The sequence below is a fragment of the Neolamprologus brichardi genome, chromosome 3 (assembly GCF_056152115.1).
Source record: "Neolamprologus brichardi isolate AB-2024 chromosome 3, ASM5615211v1, whole genome shotgun sequence".
NCBI lineage: Eukaryota > Metazoa > Chordata > Actinopteri > Cichliformes > Cichlidae > Neolamprologus > Neolamprologus brichardi.
The window spans coordinates 58,048,465-58,067,107 of NC_142106.1; the positions used below are offsets into that span (position 1 = coordinate 58,048,465).

At 42.5% G+C, this 18,643-nt stretch overlaps 1 protein-coding gene across 1 annotated transcript in view; it reads right to left on the reverse strand.

The window, feature by feature from the left end:
• LOC102787331 (uncharacterized) overlaps positions 1 to 18,643 on the reverse strand; it is a 526,954-nt gene that overhangs the window by 247,720 nt on the left and 260,591 nt on the right. Inside the window, exons 22-24 of the mRNA XM_087838425.1 lie at positions 14,872 to 16,672; positions 10,636 to 10,809; positions 4,911 to 5,084 (exon numbers count right to left, since the gene is read on the reverse strand). Coding sequence (XP_087694551.1) covers positions 4,911 to 5,084; positions 10,636 to 10,809; positions 14,872 to 16,672 — 2,149 coding nt within the window. The remainder of the gene's footprint in view (positions 1 to 4,910; positions 5,085 to 10,635; positions 10,810 to 14,871; positions 16,673 to 18,643) is intronic.

The window sequence follows — 18,643 nt, forward strand, 5'->3', positions numbered from 1 at the left end:
CACCAAGGTTGCCATGGCAATCACAGCTAACAGAGACAAAGTGCACAGCTGGAAGCCTGAAGGTATATTTAACATGATGTATTTCTCAGTGTCCTGTCTTTGTGTGAGAGACAAACAGCCTCTGTACGTGTGTGTAAATACAGCATGAATATGTAGAGGACATGTTTGTGGATATAAGTAAATGAATGCTCTGCGTCATTTGAATCTTTGATTCTTGTTTCTGTTGCAGGTCTGTGACTGAACTTCTGGGAGGAGAAACGTTGGTTTCATGCTCTGTGATTCTGTGTTTTGTCATCTCTCGCAGGTGATGGAGAGCTCAGATGATGACCCCGCCTACGTGGTCAAATTCAAGTCTACATTCAGAACAGACCTGGAGACACGCAAAATGCCAACATTGTATATATGAAAACTGCTGCTACACTGGAGCCAGATTCAAGGAGCTCAAGTGTTTACCCAGATCTTACTGAACTTACTGAAGGAACAGAGGGTTGTTGGAGGGAAACCTGTGGAAGCAACAACATCTGAGCCACCAGAGAAAAAGTTGGCCCTATTGGTGCTTCATCAGAGTGTGATTGTGAACAGGAGGAAGACTCAGCTGAGAACAGTGTGGTGGATACAGAGCAGAGCCCACCATCAGTACAGAGGCCTGTCCATTAGAGTGCTGCTCCAAACATGCAGCACATGTACTTGGCCACAGCCGCAACATCTGTACCTGTGAAAGCTTGTTCTCTGTTGCTGCTCATATTGTACAGAAGAAGAGAGTTTCTTTACCATCAGAAAATGTCAATGAGCTTGTGAGTCTTAGCAGCTGGCTCGGTGCAGAGGAGGAAGAAAATGTCAAGTCAGAGGAAGATAAATGCAGTTCATGTTGTCAACTCAACCTGGACTATTGAAAGAGTTTTTTCTTTGTCTTGTTTCTGACTGAGATTCTCCAAAGGAAATCCAGCACAAACACACACTTCACACACTCAAAGTCCTGCACAGTAAATGAGCTGATGAGCGTTTGTGCTGCTCCCTGATAACAGAACAATATTTCTGCTGCTTCCTGTTCTGAAAACACACATTTATAAATGTTCACTTGCTGTTGATCAAAGGTATGTTGGTGGCTCTGGAAGCTGAGGGGAACTTTGTAAAAAACTAGATCAAATGTTAACGTCCTGGCAGAGGCAAAGAACTTTGATTTGATATTTGATTAGATTCATGTTTCAGCTCAGATTGAAAGAAATATTTGAACTGCTACTGTGTTAAAGGGAAAACTGCTGTTAGAAAGCACCTGATTTGTTTCTGCACACTGAATGTTGCACTTCTCATACTGCAGTACTATTAAAATAAGTAAACAATACAATACTTTTGAACTCATGATTGAATGTTGCTGTAACAAAGCCATTAATGTGATTCAGTGTTCATGGTTTCCCAGCACAACAAATGATTGCAAAAGTGTGACTGATCCACTTTCTAATATGTGTGTAGCCCACACTGTGTGTCACTGTGTCACAGGTGAGTCTGTGTATCCAGGTTCTATGAGGAGAACAGGATATAGTGACTGAGTCCAGCAGCTTAAAGTCTGACTCCATCCTCCATTTACATAACTCAGACCACATGAATAGCTTTGCTTTTGTGTAGCTGACACTTCATTTTAATGTCCTTCTATTCTGGTTCATCTGGTTTCAGTTTCTATAAGCACACAGGTTTCATCAGGGACTCTATGACCTCAATAATCTTTGCTGGGCCTTAATGCTCTGAACAAAGCTGCATCAGCATGAAGGATCAGTGTGAGAACGCATAATCATCCACAAAGAAAACCAGTCTGAGTGTCTGACGCTCTTGTTAGAAAGACGCAGTCCCAGCAGTTAGCTTGTCTGCTAGTTAGCTGAGAGCTAACTCACTTGCACATTGAATACCAAACCGTGTAAACCAGGGGTGTCAAACATATGGCCCGTGGGCCAAATCCAGCCCTTGAGATCATTTTATATGTCAAATATTGATGAATTTTCAAGCTTGCTGATAATCAATGTGAGCATGGCTGAGGTTTTATTCTGATGAGCAAACCATTTTGCCAAACACTTTAATAGACAGACTGGGATCATACCATTATGTGAAAGAAGACAGAAATGTCCCATAGACAGCAAGGGTAGTGGTAGAGACCAGGTACACAGAGAAATGGGAGCTGTATTGAAATGCAAGCGTGTCAGGAAAGAGTGAAAAGGCTAATTGAGCAGCATCTGGCTGCATTTCAGTGATATTGGAGACCACAAAGCTGAGTGCAAAATTTATATAGGAGATATACAGGAGATGCTGAGAGTAGAACTGATAAAATTAGGAGCTGGCTAAAGTGAGACCCATTTTTATTTCCACCCATTTTCCATTGTGGAGGACAAAAGGTTTCAAACTCGTCCAGGTCTTAAACCTCACGTGTGTTCTTCCTAATAGCAGTAAATGGATAAAAATAAGGCTTTTATGAAAACACTGAATAAAAATTGCTGCCTTTAAAAAGACTAAATGTACAGTTCAGTATTGAATACTACATAAAATAAACTATATATAAAGTGTGTCTGAATGGCAGAGATGCAGAAATATGTGCATATACAGTAGGGCAAAAAAGTATTTAGTCAGCCACCGATTGTGCAAGTTCCCCCACTTAAAATGATGACAGAGGTCAGTAATTTGCACCAGAGGTACACTTCAACTGTGAGAGACAGAATGTGAAAAAAAAATCCATGAATTCACATGGTAGGATTTGTAAAGAATTTATTTGTAAATCAGGGTGGAAAATAAGTATTTGGTCAATAACAAAAATACAACTCAATACTTTGTAACATAACCTTTGTTGGCAATAACAGAGGTCAAACGTTTACTATAGGTCTTTACCACGTTTGCACACACAGTAGCTGGTATTTTGGCCCATTCCTCCATGCAGATCTTCTCAAGAGCAGTGATGTTTTGGGGCTGTCGCCGAGCAACACGGACTTTCAACTCCCGCCACAGATTTTCTATGGGGTTGAGGTCTGGAGACTGGCTAGGCCACTCCAGGACTTTCAAATGCTTCTTACGGAGCCACTCCTTTGTTGCCCGGGCGGTGTGTTTTGGATCATTGTCATGTTGGAAGACCCAGCCTCGTTTCATCTTCAAAGTTCTCACTGATGGAAGGAGGTTTTGGCTCAAAATCTCACGATACTTGGCCCCATTCATTCTGTCCTTAACACGGATCAGTCGTCCTGTCCCCTTGGCAGAAAAACAGCCCCATAGCATGATGTTTCCACCCCCATGCTTCACAGTAGGTATGGTGTTCTTGGGATGCAACTCAGTATTCTTCTTCCTCCAAACACGACGAGTTGAGTTTATACCAAAAAGTTCTACTTTGGTTTCATCTGACCACATGACATTCTCCCAATCCTCTGCTGTATCATCCATGTGCTCTCTGGCAAACTTCAGACGGGCCTGGACATGCACTGGCTTCAGCAGCGGAACACGTCTGGCACTGCGGGATTTGATTCCCTGCCGTTGTAGTGTGTTACTGATGGTGACCTTTGTTACTTTGGTCCCAGCTCTCTGCAGGTCATTCACCAGGTCCCCCCGTGTGGTTCTGGGATCTTTGCTCACCGTTCTCATGATCATTTTGACCCCACGGGATGAGATCTTGCGTGGCGCCCCAGATCGAGGGAGATTATCGGTGGTCTTGTATGTCTTCCATTTTCTGATGATTGCTCCCACAGTTGATTTTTTCACACCAAGCTGCTTGCCTATTGTAGATTCACTCTTCCCAGTCTGGTGCAGGTCTACAATTCTTTTCCTGGTGTCCTTCGAAAGCTCTTTGGTCTTGGCCATGGCGGAGTTTGGAGTCTGACTGGTTGAGGCTGTGGACAGGTGTCTTTTATACAGATGATGAGGTCAAACAGGTGCCATTCATACAGGTAACGAGTGGGGGACAGAAAAGCTTCTTACAGAAGACGTTACAGGTCTGTGAGAGCCAGGGATTTTCCTTGTTTGAGGTGACCAAATACTTATTTTCCACCCTGATTTACGAATAAATTCTTTACAAATCCTACCATGTGAATTCATGGATTTTTTTTTCACATTCTGTCTCTCACAGTTGAAGTGTACCTCTGGTGCAAATTACTGACCTCTGTCATCATTTTAAGTGGGGGAACTTGCACAATCGGTGGCTGACTAAATACTTTTTTGCCCCACTGTAGCACAGAGCCACGGCTCAGTGTCTGAATGAGTCTCACAGAACTGAATGTGCTGTTGAAGCCATTTATAATTATAACGTCATTCTTTACTCGTTTGATCTGCTCCTTACCACAAGCGACCAGACGTAGAAGGTTTTGGACTTTTAACTATATTTTCTTAAGTTTTACAACTTTTCTTACTGTTAAAAACCTCATTATGGCCATTCATGCTATACAAAGTAATTAGACATGTGTGGTATCTACAGAAATGTCAGAATCTCAGCTAAAAGTTCACAAAACCATCTCAACAACCACCAAACAGCTAAAACAGCAGGTGAACAGATTACACAAAAAAGATGTAAACACAAATCCCCCTGATCATCTGTTTTTTAAACATGAAGCGTAGTTTTGGACGTTTATTTACTGCTGGTTCAGTGAATTTTGGTTGGACAGTGATGAAACCTGCAGTCTCAGAATCTGTGAGAAGTCTGCTTTCAGCACGCAACAGCATTGTTGTGTTGTGTGCTGTGGATTCACCTCTGCAAACTCATCACTGTTTTACCATCATGTTTCTACTTAGACAATAACAAAGGAAGCAGTTCCCAGGAACTACTTCCTGTCTTGTTAACATAAGAGTATGTTGCCGTTCAAAACACCTCCACTTCTCCTCTTATTAGAGGACTGCCTTATTATTAATCTGCTAATTCTGTCAGTTGATGAAAGAAAAATGCTTGATCTCACCTGAGAGTTTCCAGTGTACAGTGTGGACTCTTCAGTCCTTCAGACAGAAGCTTCACAGCTGAATCCTTCAGGTCATTGTTACTCAGGTCCAGCTGTCTCAGATTCGAGGTCTGAGAGCTGAGACCTGAGGACAGAGCTTCACAGCTTCTCTCTGACAGGTCACAGTGACTCAGTCTGAAAAATAACAGATAAGCAATTACAAAAATAAAACACTTATGTTGAAGTGTAATGAGATACTATTATATTTAGCAATAATTAATCTTGTTTTTGTCAGGAAACTGAGCACTTATGCAGAGCAACATGTGGAGAGAATCAGAGGAGAAGAAGTGAAGAGAGTACAGCAGTAAAACAACACTGAATTGTTCAGTGTGCTTTTGATATCAACAAAATGTGTCAGATTTCTTTATTTTGTATTTGTTTTAGTAGAATTGATGATTATCACTTAGATAACAACCACAGGCCAGGTCTAAATTGCACTTTGGTAACAATTACACCCAGAAATATTTCAGAAATGTGGATAATTTGTGCTCCAATGTATTCAGTATTGAACAATATCTGTACCAATGACCACTTAATATTTTTGATATTTTATTTGAGTTGTTCCACCTGATTTGTGTTAACTAGAATAAACATTTAAAAACTAAAGCTATGATCACATATTTACTTACAGAGCTTTGTTGGAGGGTTTGACCACTGGCAGAAGCCTCAGAAGAGCCTTTTTAAAGGCTCATGTTCTCACTTAGATCATCGATTTCTACTGACATTTCTTTCTGGAAAAATGGGGATTACTTTGAAAACAGCAACTATTTTCCCCAAAAATCAGCCCTGGATTAGTAAATCACTCAAACATCTTCTCAGGCAGAAGAAGCTGTCTTGTTATGAGGGAGAGAAGAAAAAGATCGAGGCACAGAAACTTGTCGAAAGAGATATAAAGCAGCTAAAATCAGGTCTAAAAGTAAAGCAGAGCATAAGTTGAATAAAGGACACTCAAGGCTGGCTTGGAAAGGAATGAAGTCCCATGGTGGGGATGCAGAACAAGGACCAAAGATGAATGTGATGCTGTATCAGCAGAAGATTTGGACTCATTTGATTCCATCTTTGATATCATTGATTTCAATGAAGAGCTTTGTGATTGTAGCAAAGGGCTGGTAGCTCTGAGAGTGACACTGATGAGGTGTCTGTGAAGGTTCGCAGTCATCTAAAGAGCTTAGAAAAAAAGGCATCTGGACTTCTGTAAGTTTCTTGAAGATGTTTCACCTTTCACCTCTCCTCCAAGAAGCTTCTTTATTTCTAGGGTCAAATGGTGGAGAGTCCCAGATTAGCCTGTGTACAAACAAACTTCAGCCATATGAGAGTGAGTGTGAGTGAATGAGAGCACACACAGGACACTATGATCTCTGAATGTGTGTGACTCAGTGAAAAAGAGGATTGTACTGGATATACTGTGACTGACAAACAGAGTTTAAAGAGAAAGGTGTTTGGATTAAAATGGATTATGCTAAAGTGAACGTGCTAATGAAATCTGAACTGACTGAAATGTGAAGTGAAGATAATTCAGATGTAAAAGAGAGAGGGGGGGTGATAATAAGGTGGGGCTGAAGATGAGTGAAGGGCATGTAAACACCTGATTGGCTGAGTAGATATGAGATCGACAGTTTCACAGTTTTCCCTGTGGATTATAACTTTAAGAAGATGTGACATTCATCAAGGAATCCTGCTCTCCGGATTATTTCCATGAACACTGAGCTGGAACACATCTACAGTGCTGGAAGTGCCCATCTCACCACCAACCTCTCTGTGCACATTCAATTTTTAATCCTTTGTGAGACACTAAAGGTGTAAATCTGAGTATTTATCTATGTCAGTGCAAACACCTCTAATAGGTTGGTTTAGTCTTTCCAAGTAATATCTTCCCTTGGAGTCTGTGGTCCAGGCTTCTAAAATCATCCTAGTTTAACAAGCACTACAATCTAGAGGAGAGCTGCACTAATAGGTGTGACTGATAAGATCTGACCTGCAAGGATACTCATGTTTATTTATATCAGGACAAGAAGGGAAGACCTGGACATCAACTCTGTCAGGCTGCCTGAGTCCGCTCATCCACATCAGCTCAGAGCTCTGCATTATCTACCGAGTCAGACTCAGAGGATCAGGGATCAGAAGTTCTACAAAGAGTAGAACCAGACTTCCTGTATACAGGTGTGTGGGCCTACTGATCCACAGTGTCAGCATAACTTTCACATCATATTCATCTCAGCTCCAAACAGCTGAAGCCAACAGGAAGCAGCTTCAAACAAACACAACAAGAGAAAAAACGCTGAATGTTTCACATTAAAGTCGTACATTTATCATAAAAACATGAAAAAGTCGTGTTTTTTCTTCCAGGAACCACATGGCTACACTTTTAAAGGTGAAGTGTGAAAGAAATGGACATATTTGAAGTCCAACACCTTTTTTCCAGTCACATTATTAAAGCAGACAAACTACCAGCTCATTTTCATTCCAACAAGTCATCTTCTGACCTGGACTAACAACACTGGTCTCTATGTGCAGCTGGCTGTGAGACCAGTGCTCAGGGAGCGTCTACAAAGTGCAACACTGAAAGAACATCACACACTAATTTGCTTCCATCATCCAACCTGAAGAGGAAACAGAGATGCCTCCCCTTCAAAGTAAAAGCTGCTCCTTTTGGACACAGTATCAAAGAAAGTCTACAGTATAACATAGAAAAGACAGAACAGAGTTTTGGTTGTTTTTAAATTGTGCAGAAATGAAACTACACTAAGCTCAATTATGTGACAGACATTTCATCCCATGTCAGTTTGGCCTCATCCTGGGCCGGATTATCCAGCACACACTCTGACCACAGGCCCAGGGGCCACGCACAGCTGGGCTCCATCCACGAGACAGGAAACAAACCAACACAATAATAAAAAGCACCATGTGATCTTCTTACATCTTCAAGACAAACATAGTAAAAACATGAGCATATTTGTTTCCTGATAAAATGATGTGACAGGTAGAACAGAGTAAAGTGGTGGTGTTACAGCCGTTCTCCTCTCTACTGCCGATGCTGTTAGTCTCTCCCAAACTCAGCTACAGGACTTCCAAATGAATGAAAGCAGCAGAAGTGGCTTTACAATTGAAAGAGGAAGAGGAGAAGAAGAGGAGAGGGAGGCCACCCTGACCATCACTCCTGCTGAAAACATCACACTTCCATTAAAGTTGGTGAGAAAATGTTGAGCAGGATGAGCTGCTGGCTAATCTGGAGGCTGTAGCAGCAGCTCACAGTCACAGTGGATTTCCACTCATGAAAAAGCTCTGGCTGCTTCATTTCTCATCTCATATTAGAGACTTTAATGCCTCACTGAAGCTGTACTGTGATGCTTCCATATTCAGCCCAATGTGCTCTGTATTGTTTTATGCAGGTCATCTAAACAGGGATGAGCAGCTCATTTCAATATAAAAGGTTGGAACTGTAAATAAAACAAACAGAGCTCATAAACTGAAACTGATTTCATTTTTTCAGCTGGAACATTTTAGTTGTTCCTTTATCAATACATACATAATTATATTTACAGTAAGTCTTATCATTCCCCTTTTCCCTGCCAGTCACCGCCAATGTTCCCTCTAAAGTTTCATGTGTCTGAGCGAACACACAAACTCCCTGAGCGGTCCCTTGGACCACTGTGAGCAAAAGCAGACGTGTGCACTGTGGTCACACCAGCATCGAATCCATCCAAGTTACATGTTTATTAAAATAATCAAATTACAGCATTTACATTTATGTTAGAATACTTTTAATTAACTGATGTAGCCCACTTACAATGAAAATGTAAAACAATCTTGTTCATGACCTGTAGCATGTTAAGACTATTAGAAGTAAAAATAAGTTTGAAAACACAACTTTCTTTCTTTTTAAAAAAAAAAATAAAGCTCTGACTTGTATTATGAGTCTGTGGTCTGGGAGGGAGTCTGTAACTCTCTGTCTGCAAAATACAGTAAATAATGACCAATGTTGGACAATTAATTATATAGTTACTTCTTCAAACAAGTTACTGAGTTTTGCAAACAACAAAGTTTGTTGCAATAAATACTGAATACTATCGTTGTTATAAACAACAATACTATTCAGGAAGAAAACCAAACATTGCAGATATTTTTATCATAACTCTGGTTTTACGAGGCCGATCAACACAATTTAAAAAATGGTATAAAGTCCACACTTTGTCCGTCAATTATTCCATCTGTCCTGCTCACATCTCTAATGGTTGTACACGTTGTCATTAACGTGGCTTCACTCCACATCAGCCGCTTTGCTAAAACACCGGTGTCGGCACATAAGGACGCTGTCATAGTCTGTCAACCATGTTGATTAGCTGTGTATATACGAATGTGAATCGCATCATTGGCTGGACTATGGGATAAGGTGGCATCATTCTGATCCATACGGGAGCAGCCAGTCACTGACTAACACTGCAAAACAGAATTGTTAAAGTTTTCATTTTAATTTCAACTGAGATTTTATTTTATTTTATTTTTTTGTGCTCAATGCAGATTGTCTGTGCGCAGAGACCGTGCCAGCAGCGCGCAATTGTGCACGCGTGCAGCTTAGAGGGAACATTGGGCACCACCACAGTTCACTTCAACAAAACTTTACTTCAGATTTGTTTTCATGTTTTGATCCAGTGATGAGAGCCGTTTCCCCCATGTCCAGTCCTTGTACTAAGCTAGGCTAAACATGTCCAGTGCCTGTCTCTGTGCAGCTTTTAATCTGATGTTAATAAGGTAGAAATGGAGGAAGAAGAAAATAACTTCATCAATCAACATGCAGCTACCAACCCAAATGGTGAGGTGGTGGTTAGTTATTACTGTTGTTTATGATCCCCTACATTATCCTACATTCAAATATATTCTCCAGCTACAATAGTGTTTGTGTTTCTAAAAGGATTTCATGAATGTGTTATTGTTCATGTCACATCTGTATGAAACAAAGAGGAAGTGAGGTTTATCCATCATGATCACAAACTGTTCCAGCATGTAAACCTGAGATCTGTGTGGAGCAGCTGACCTGTACGATGTGCTCAACACAAACATTATTTACCATCAGTTACTGTGTGACTGAACCACGTGGGTGTATGAAACATCGCTTTTAGTTTTAATAGCACATGGCAACATTCAGACGTGAATCTATACATTAACACTTTGATTTGTTACAGTGAGGAGACTGTTGAAGGGAACGATGAGGGGAAACTGCAACAGCAGCAACAGAAACCCAGGAGACAAAGCTGAGGTCTGGGTTCCTCTATGCTACACACAGCCTCCTGCTCCTGGACTTTAGTAAACACATAAATATCTCCAAGTACACTTACTTCAGAAACTCTATTAAACTCATTATAAGTTTACTTCAGCTTTAAATTACTCACAACATCAGCCCATATGAGTGAACAAAGCAACTCACACAGCTACTGTTCAAGTTTAGTCATCTTTAATACAAATATACCTCATTATTATGAACCTCACAGCTACCTGCTCATTGAACTGAATAATTCTTTTTTACCATTAAAACAAAAAAATGTGACTGTAAAAAATCTTCAGGCAGTAATGAAGAATCTCCTAAGCAATCCAAGGATAAAGAAAAGTTCACCTGACAATTCTATAAAGCTTGGTTGTTTATACAATAATATCATTTAATGATCAGCAGTGGGGATGTTTGGATCCTGACCTGAGAGTTTCCAGTGTACAATGTGGACTCTGCAGTGCAGCAGAGAGAAGCTCCACTCCTGAATCCCGCAGGTCATTGTTACTCAGGTCCAGCTCTTTCAGACTAGAGGACTGGGAGTTGAGAACTGAGGACAGAGCATCACAGCTTCTCTCTGAGAGGTTACAGCCACTCAGTCTTGAAGAAAACAAACAAACAAACAAATTAATTAAATGAGTCAAATGAAACATTTTTTAATGCCAGCATGCAATACAATTATTGGTTAACTAAATAGCTTCATTAAAACACAACTCTTCTTCTATATCAGCACTTACTCCTTGTAAGCTCCACCTGCTCCACCTTCTGAGTCAGAAGACATGAAAACAAACTGTAAATCTACTAGAAACATGATTGGAAATCTTCTCAGATCCATTTGTACATTTAGAGCCTGATACTGAAATATAGTAGCACGGACATTCCCAGCAGCAAAAGGTTCTTGCTGATCTGAGCTGGCTTGGCCCTGGCTTATTGAAGATTAAAGAAAGCGGAATCAGCTGTTCAAAACCCCACAAGGCGGCCCGCTGTGACTGAAACAATGGGACGGGTCGTGACTTCTCAAAATGGGCTCATTGAACGCAGCACGAATAAGATCTTGAAGAAGCTCATAGCGGTCGTGAGTTCTGAGACTTTGCTCTTTGAGCGCAAAACTGATAACCTCTCGGAGAAGCTCGTGGCTCTCCAACGGGAGATTGAGAGACGAGTGACGGACTGTTAGATCAGCTGTGAAATTGACATGCAGTTGTTCGCACCAAAGAAAACCACCATCACTTCATGCAGCTAACATACCGGCGCCAGCTGTGGTCTCAAAGATGGAGCTGAACATAACAAATCTCACCCTGATAACAGACTGTGTTTAGACTGTTCCTTCCCATCCTAAGCATGCTTATCCACTCCCGGTGCAGACGGTGGGTCGAGGGGACCAACGCAAGTGCTGCAGGCCCGGATGCGCTGTCTACACCGGCTGTCTCTCACCTTTTACCCATCCCTGTTGCTTGTCATGTGTTTCTATGGCGTATTAAGAGTTTCCATGTGCTCTGCGCTAACGTCATTTGTTTTCTGTTCTCAAACTGATCTCCCTGTTGGAGCTCAGTTTGGGGGGGTGTTCTTTTTTCTCCTCATCTCTCCTGATGTTGTGCATTTTCCGCTCTTCGGTTCCGGGTCACTGCTCTAGCGGTTGACCGGCCAGCTACCTAGCCTGACCTGTCTCCCCAATGTGATGTTTGTGTATTGTATGTACGGTTGGCAAGTTCAGTATCCTAATTGCCCCTTGAAAATAAATACAGTGTTCTGAATCTGAATCTGAAAAGATTACAGAAGACGTCTCTGTTCAGTAAATATTACGCTCATGCTGTCAAGAAATACCAAAGGTAGGTAAAACTCTGGTTGTTGCAGCCATCCAGTATGACATGCTTTGTACTGTTCTGCTGCAGTTTGTGACACCTGGTTGATGAGTTGTGAAGGATGATGAAACAAACACTTCACTCAATGTTTTTCTTCTAAAGTGGATGTAATTTTGGCAGCCGAGAGTTTTTCACAATCTATCCCAGCTGCAAATAGGAACACAACAAATAACTAACTTTACCCACTTGGATCCTTATCATTCAAGATTGTGAAAAGATTCTCTACTCAGAGAATACTGGTGATTTTAGATGAGAGAGATGGAAGATGATTAAGGGGAAGAGTTTTCAGAACTTGAGGCCTTTTGGCTTCACTGTATAGGACAGAGAAGACAGGGAGGGAGGGAGAAGTGAGGAGAATAACACACAGGAAATGGTCTTGGGCACACTCAAACCAGGCCCTGGAGTCACGACTCTAACTTTCAGTACATGGGTCACCTGCTCAGCCACGTAAACTACAACAGTCAGCAGTGTGTGAGTTAATTTGAAGACAATGTTCTAGATCCAATCACAACAAACAGAGAGCTGTTTTGTGTCCAAGGTGAACAGAAAGAATATATACATGCATAAAGTCAGAAGGCTTGCTTTAGACTGTGCTGCAGTTTATCATCAAAGACTGACAAACAGTCAGGTAAAAAAAAAAATAAAATACTTATCATCAGCCAACAAGGGGAAAACAGTGAGCTTGAATGACCAACCTTTGACCAAGGGTGGCTCATTCCTCGGTAGGGATGGGTATCGTTTAGGTTTTATCCGATACCGGTGCCAAACCGGTACTTTTGAAACGGTGCCGGTGCTTAGACGGTGCTCAAAACGGTGCTTAAAGAATGGAGAACACAAAATTGGTCCAAAAACCTCTCATATTCAGCTGTTTTTTTTGTAAAAAGATAACAATGTTAGCCTTTTCTGAAGCTATAGGGCATATATGGTATCATTCTTGGCTGGAAGCAGTGCTTAAACAATGGAAAAAACACAAACTTTGTCCAAAAACCTCTCATGTTTAACTGTTTTCCACTTTTTCTTTGGTCATTTTAGCCTTTTTGGCCAGGGTGAAGGGAGTATCTGCCATCAAACAAGAAGACAGCCGCATGTAACTAAGACGGTGTTTGCTAGTTCACCTTACATGCATTAATGTAATAACGTGGTTAGCCTACTCAACGTAAATTACACACGAACAACATTATGCTACTCACGCAGAGAAGAACGGCTGCTGCTGCCATCATCATCCGTCATCATTTCTGCTACACTGGCAGGGCTAGGGGCCAGGACTCTCCTCTTCGGGTTTTTAGGGGATGTTGCTAACTCCGGTCCGATAACAGGCAACCCACCCGCAGTAGATGCGCTCGGTGTGAGGTCTCGCAGCAAGCTATCAAATACGGCGCATTTTTCGGCTTTAAAAAAAAAACGCTATGCGTCGCCAGGTGTTTCATCAGATTCGAGGTGTTACCTCCTTTGACAGTATCACAGTATCACCTTAAAGCACTTGTTGCAGGCTGCTGAGTTTGCATCTTTTGCTGTGAAGTACAGCCATACTGACCGCTTCGCCTTGGGCATTTTAATCTGTAGCTCTGCTCTAAAAGAACGTATGTACTTGGGCCCGCCTACTATCCTCGGAAACGTAAAATGGTTGGCTAGAATTCAAAGTGTATCACATCTCAGGAAAAAAAAAGCACCGAAATAGTGCACCGAAATGTGCGCTGCTTTTCGGTCTGGTTACTACCGTTTATGTCAGAACCGGTGCCATCATGGCACCGGATACCGGTACCCATCCCTACTTCTCGGTCTTCTTGCCCAAGGAGTGAACCACCCTGCATGGCTATCAATGTGGTGCAACGAAGGCCATCATACAGTACAGGCCATCCAAGCTGATTTTTAACTTTTCGTCCCAGATACCATCTTAAAAATCATCTAGATTAGGATATGTTGGCTGATCTGAAGTGTGTTCTAGATCCAATCACAACAAAGAGAGAGCTGTTGTGTGTCCAAGGTGAACAGAAAGAATATATACATGCATGAAGTCAGAAGGTTTGCTTTAGACTGTGGTGCAGTTTATCATCAAAGACTGACAAACAGGCACCATGCTGCCAATAAATGGCATCAAGTCTGACTTGAGGTTTTTCTTTTTCTTTTTTAAATCAAGATTACATTTTATAGCAACCACAGCAGAGATGACCAGGGAAGGTGTGCTTGAGGGGATATAGCTAAAACAGCTGCTTTCAGACTGAAGATGAACTGAGGTGCTGCACCCAAGTCTGCAGGTTCAGGGAGGGACAAACATCTGCTGCAACCAGATTGGAGTGAGAGGAGAGAGCAGGCCAACAACAACAAAGAAACAACAAACACACTGTGGAAGACCGAAGCAGAGTTTAGTTTAAAGTGTAACTAAGGATGTTTCACTGGCTGCCATGATTCACTGAGTAATTCAAATGCTTTATTTAATGCAGGACCCACCATGCATGTAAAAGCAAGTGTTTCACCAATATTTGTGACTAAAAATAGACCTGCAGTAGAAATGTATCTAGGAGCATGCATGTGAATATAAAGTATCACAACATTAGGCACATGCAGCCTAAGTGTTTAAACAAAGACTGATAACATAACAGCAGCAGTGATGATCAGAGTTTATGGTGAATTCAGCGTCTCGAGTACACCGAGTTCTGGAGGCATCAAAGAGGTTACAGTTGTATTGGAGAAATCCCAAAACTTTAGGATACAAATTCATACAAAGACAGAAAGCCTGGTGAAATAAATTACTGACACCGTTGGATGTTAAAAGTAAAGACATGAGTACAAATGTACTCACAGAGCTTTGTTGGAGGCTTTGACCACTGGCAGCAGCCTCAGAAGAGCCTCCTCTGAAGCAGAGTATTTCTTCAGGTCAAACACATCCAGATCTTCTTCTGATGACAGTAAGATGAAGACCAGAGCTGACCACTGAGCAGGAGACAGTTCATCTGTGGAGAGACTTCCTGATCTCAGGGACTGTTGGATCTCCTCCACTAGAGAACGATCATTCAGTTCATTCAGACAGTGAAACAGATTGATGCTTTTCTCTGTAGACAGATTCTCTCTGAGCTTCTTCTTGATGTACTGGACTGTTTCCTGATTGGTCTGTGAGCTACTTCCTGTCGGTTTCAGCAGACCTCGTAGGAGAGTCTGATTGGTCTGCAGTGAAAGACCCAGGAGGAAGCGGAGGAACAAGTCCAGGTGTCCATTTGGACTCTGTAAGGCCTTATCCACAGCACTCTGGTAGAAGTGTTTCTCTGCAGGTTCTCCTGCTTCAGACTTCTTGGAGGTTGTTTGTTGTTCTTCCAGCAGATTGAGTCCAGAGTTGATGAAGGTCAGATGGACATGAAGAGCAGCCAGAAACTCCTGAACACTCAGATGGATGAAGCAGAACACCTTGTCCTGGTACAGTCCTCTCTCCTGTTTAAAGATCTGTGTGAACACTCCTGAGCACACTGAGGCTGCTTTGATATCGATGCCACACTTTGTCAAGTCTGATTCATAGAAGATCAGGTTTCCTTTCTGCAGCTGATCAAAAGCCAGTTTTCCCAGAGACTCAATCATCTTCCTGCTCTCTGGACTCCAGTGTGGATCTGTCTCAGATCCTCCATCATACTTGACCTTCTTCACTTTGGCCTGAACCACCAGGAAGTGGATGTACATCTCAGTCAGGGTCTTGGGCAGCTCTCCTCCCTCTCTGGTTTCCAGCACATCCTCCAGAACTGTAGCAGTGATCCAGCAGAAGACTGGGATGTGGCACATGATGTGGAGGCTTCGTGATGTCTTGATGTGGGAGATGATACTGCTGGCCTGCTCCTCATCTCTGAATCTCTTCCTGAAGTACTCCTCCTTCTGTGGGTCAGTGAACCCTCTGACCTCTGTCACCATGCCAACACAGACAGGAGGGATCTGATTGGCTGCTGCAGGTCGTGTGGTTAACCAGAGGCGAGCAGAGGGAAGCAGATTCCCCCTGATGAGGTTTGTCAGCAGCACATCCACTGAGGTGGACTTTCTAGGGTCAGTTAGGATTGTAGTTTTGTGGAAGTCCAGAGGAAGTCGACACTCATCCAGACCATCAAAGATGAACACAACCTGGAAGTCTTCAAAGCTGCAGATTCCTGCTTCTTTGGTTTCAGTAAAGAAGTGATGAACAAGTCCCACCAAGCTGAACTTTTCCTCTTTCAGCACATTCAGCTCTCTGAAAGTGAATGGAAATATGAACTGGATGTCCTGGTTGGCTTTGCCTTCAGCCCAGTCCAGGCTGTATTTCTGTGTTAAAACTGTTTTCCCAATGCCAGCCACTCCCTTTGTCAGCACTGTTCTGATTGGTTCATCTCTTCCAGGTGAGGCTTTAAAGATGTCTTCTTGTCTGATTGTTGTTTCTGGTCTGTCTGGTTTGGTCCTGGATGCTGTTTCAATCTGTCTGACCTCATGTTCATCATTGACCTCTGCAGTCCCTCCCTCTGTGATGTAGAGCTCTGTGTAGATCTGATTCAGGAGGGTTGGGTTTCCTGCTTTAGCGATGCCCTCAAACACACATTGGAACTTCTTCTTCAGTGCAGATTTAAGGTTACGTTGACATACCGTAGGAAAATGTTCTGGAAAAGGAATGCAAAACATTACGTCTCATTTCTTTAAAGCATGGATATTTGGCTACCTGTTGGTCCATCTCTTAAGACAATAACAAATGTTCTAGTCGTCGATCCATCCATTTATATTTTTCCGCTTATCCAGGGCCGGTCAAGGAGGCAGCAGCCTAGGTAGAGAAGCCCAGACAACCCTCTTTATGACCACTTCCTCCAGCTTGTCTGGGGGAACATCAAGGTGTTCCAAGTTAAGCCAAGAGATGTAATCTTTCCATCGTGTCCTGGGTCTGCCTCGGTGGGACATGCCCAGAACACCTCACTTAATAGGTGCCCAGGGGGCATCCTTGTCAGACCCAAATGACCTCAATTGGCTCCTTTCGATGTGGAGGAGCAGCGGCTCTACTCTGAGGCCATCCCCGGTAGCCGAACCTCTCACCCTATTACTAAGGCAGAAGCCAGCAGCCCTTCAGAGGAAGCCCATTTCCACCGCTTGTATCTGCAAACTTGCTCTTTTGGTCAATAACAACATGACTATAAGTGAGGTTAGGGATGTAGATCGACAAGTGAGAATTTTGCTTTTAAACTCAGCTCTCTCTTCACCATGACGGACTGGTACAGCGTCCGCATCACTGCAGCAGTAGTACCACCAATCCGTCTGTTCTCCCGTCACTTGTTAACAAGGCCCCGAGATACTTGAACTCCACTTGGGGCAGGAACTCATTCTTGTCCCGGAGTGAGCACTCAACCCTTTTCCGGCTAAGGACCATTGCCCCAGATTTGGAGGTGCCGATTCTCATTTCCACCACTTCACAATCAGGCATGAACTGTTCTGGTACGAGCTGGAGGCCATCACCTGATTAGGGCAGCAGAACCACATTATCTGTGAAAAGCAGAGATCAGATTCTGAGACCACCCAAGGGAAACCCGACAACTACTTGTCGGAAATTCTGTCCATAAAAATTACGAAGAGAATATGCGGCAAATGGTAACACGGGCAGAGTCCATCACCCACTGGAAACAAGTCCGGCTATGCAAACCAAGCTCCTGGAACAGGTGTATAAGGGCCAAATACCCTTAGCAACAGGCCAGACACTCCATACCTCCCAAAAGATCACTCAGAGCGACACTGCTGAATGCCTTCTCCAGGTCCACAAAACACATGTAGACTGTTTGGACAAACACCAATGCATCCTCAAGTATATTTGAGAGGATAAAGAGCTGATCCAGTGTTCCACAACCTGGATGAAAACCACATTTTTCTTCCTGCATTCTAGGTTCAGACGGACAGACGGACTCTCCTTTCCAGCATCCTGGCATAGACTTTCCCAGGTAGGCTAAGGAGTGTGATCCCCCTATATTTAGAACACACCCTTGGGACCCCCTTCTTAAAAATGGGTACCGGAGGAAATCCCCTAGCAAAATTGTGTAGAGGCGTGACAACCAAGACAGCCCTATAACATCCAGAGTCTTCAGGAAACCTCATCCACCCCAGGTGCTCTACACTGTAAACCCTAAAGTACAATGGGCTCAAAAGTTTTATAATCATAGAAATCAAAAGTAGCAACCAAGTCAAAACACCGTAAAAATTATAAGCAGATTCAACTTTTACTTAACGGATCTTTATTAGAATAGAAAGTTATGAGTAAATAAAGCCTTCGTGTCAAAGTTATTAAGTTAAGAGACTTGATGACATCATGGCGTACGTTTGTGAACCTGAACTACATTTTCTGAAAAGTTTTCAAGATGGCGGAGGTCTGAAGTGAAGTGAAGAAAAGCAAAGCAAGAAGATATGCAAGTAAAATGAAAGTCAACGTTTTCTGTTTGTTTTTTTTATTCTTTGAGCTGCTGTCGATTGTTACCAGAGGAATGTTGCGTCCGTGTTGAGTCATTTCGGTTGAAAAACTGAAGTTTTTTTTCAACGAGTCGGCGCACATTTTGGAGCTAACTGCTCACTGTTTTAATACAAGCCTAAATTGAGACTAA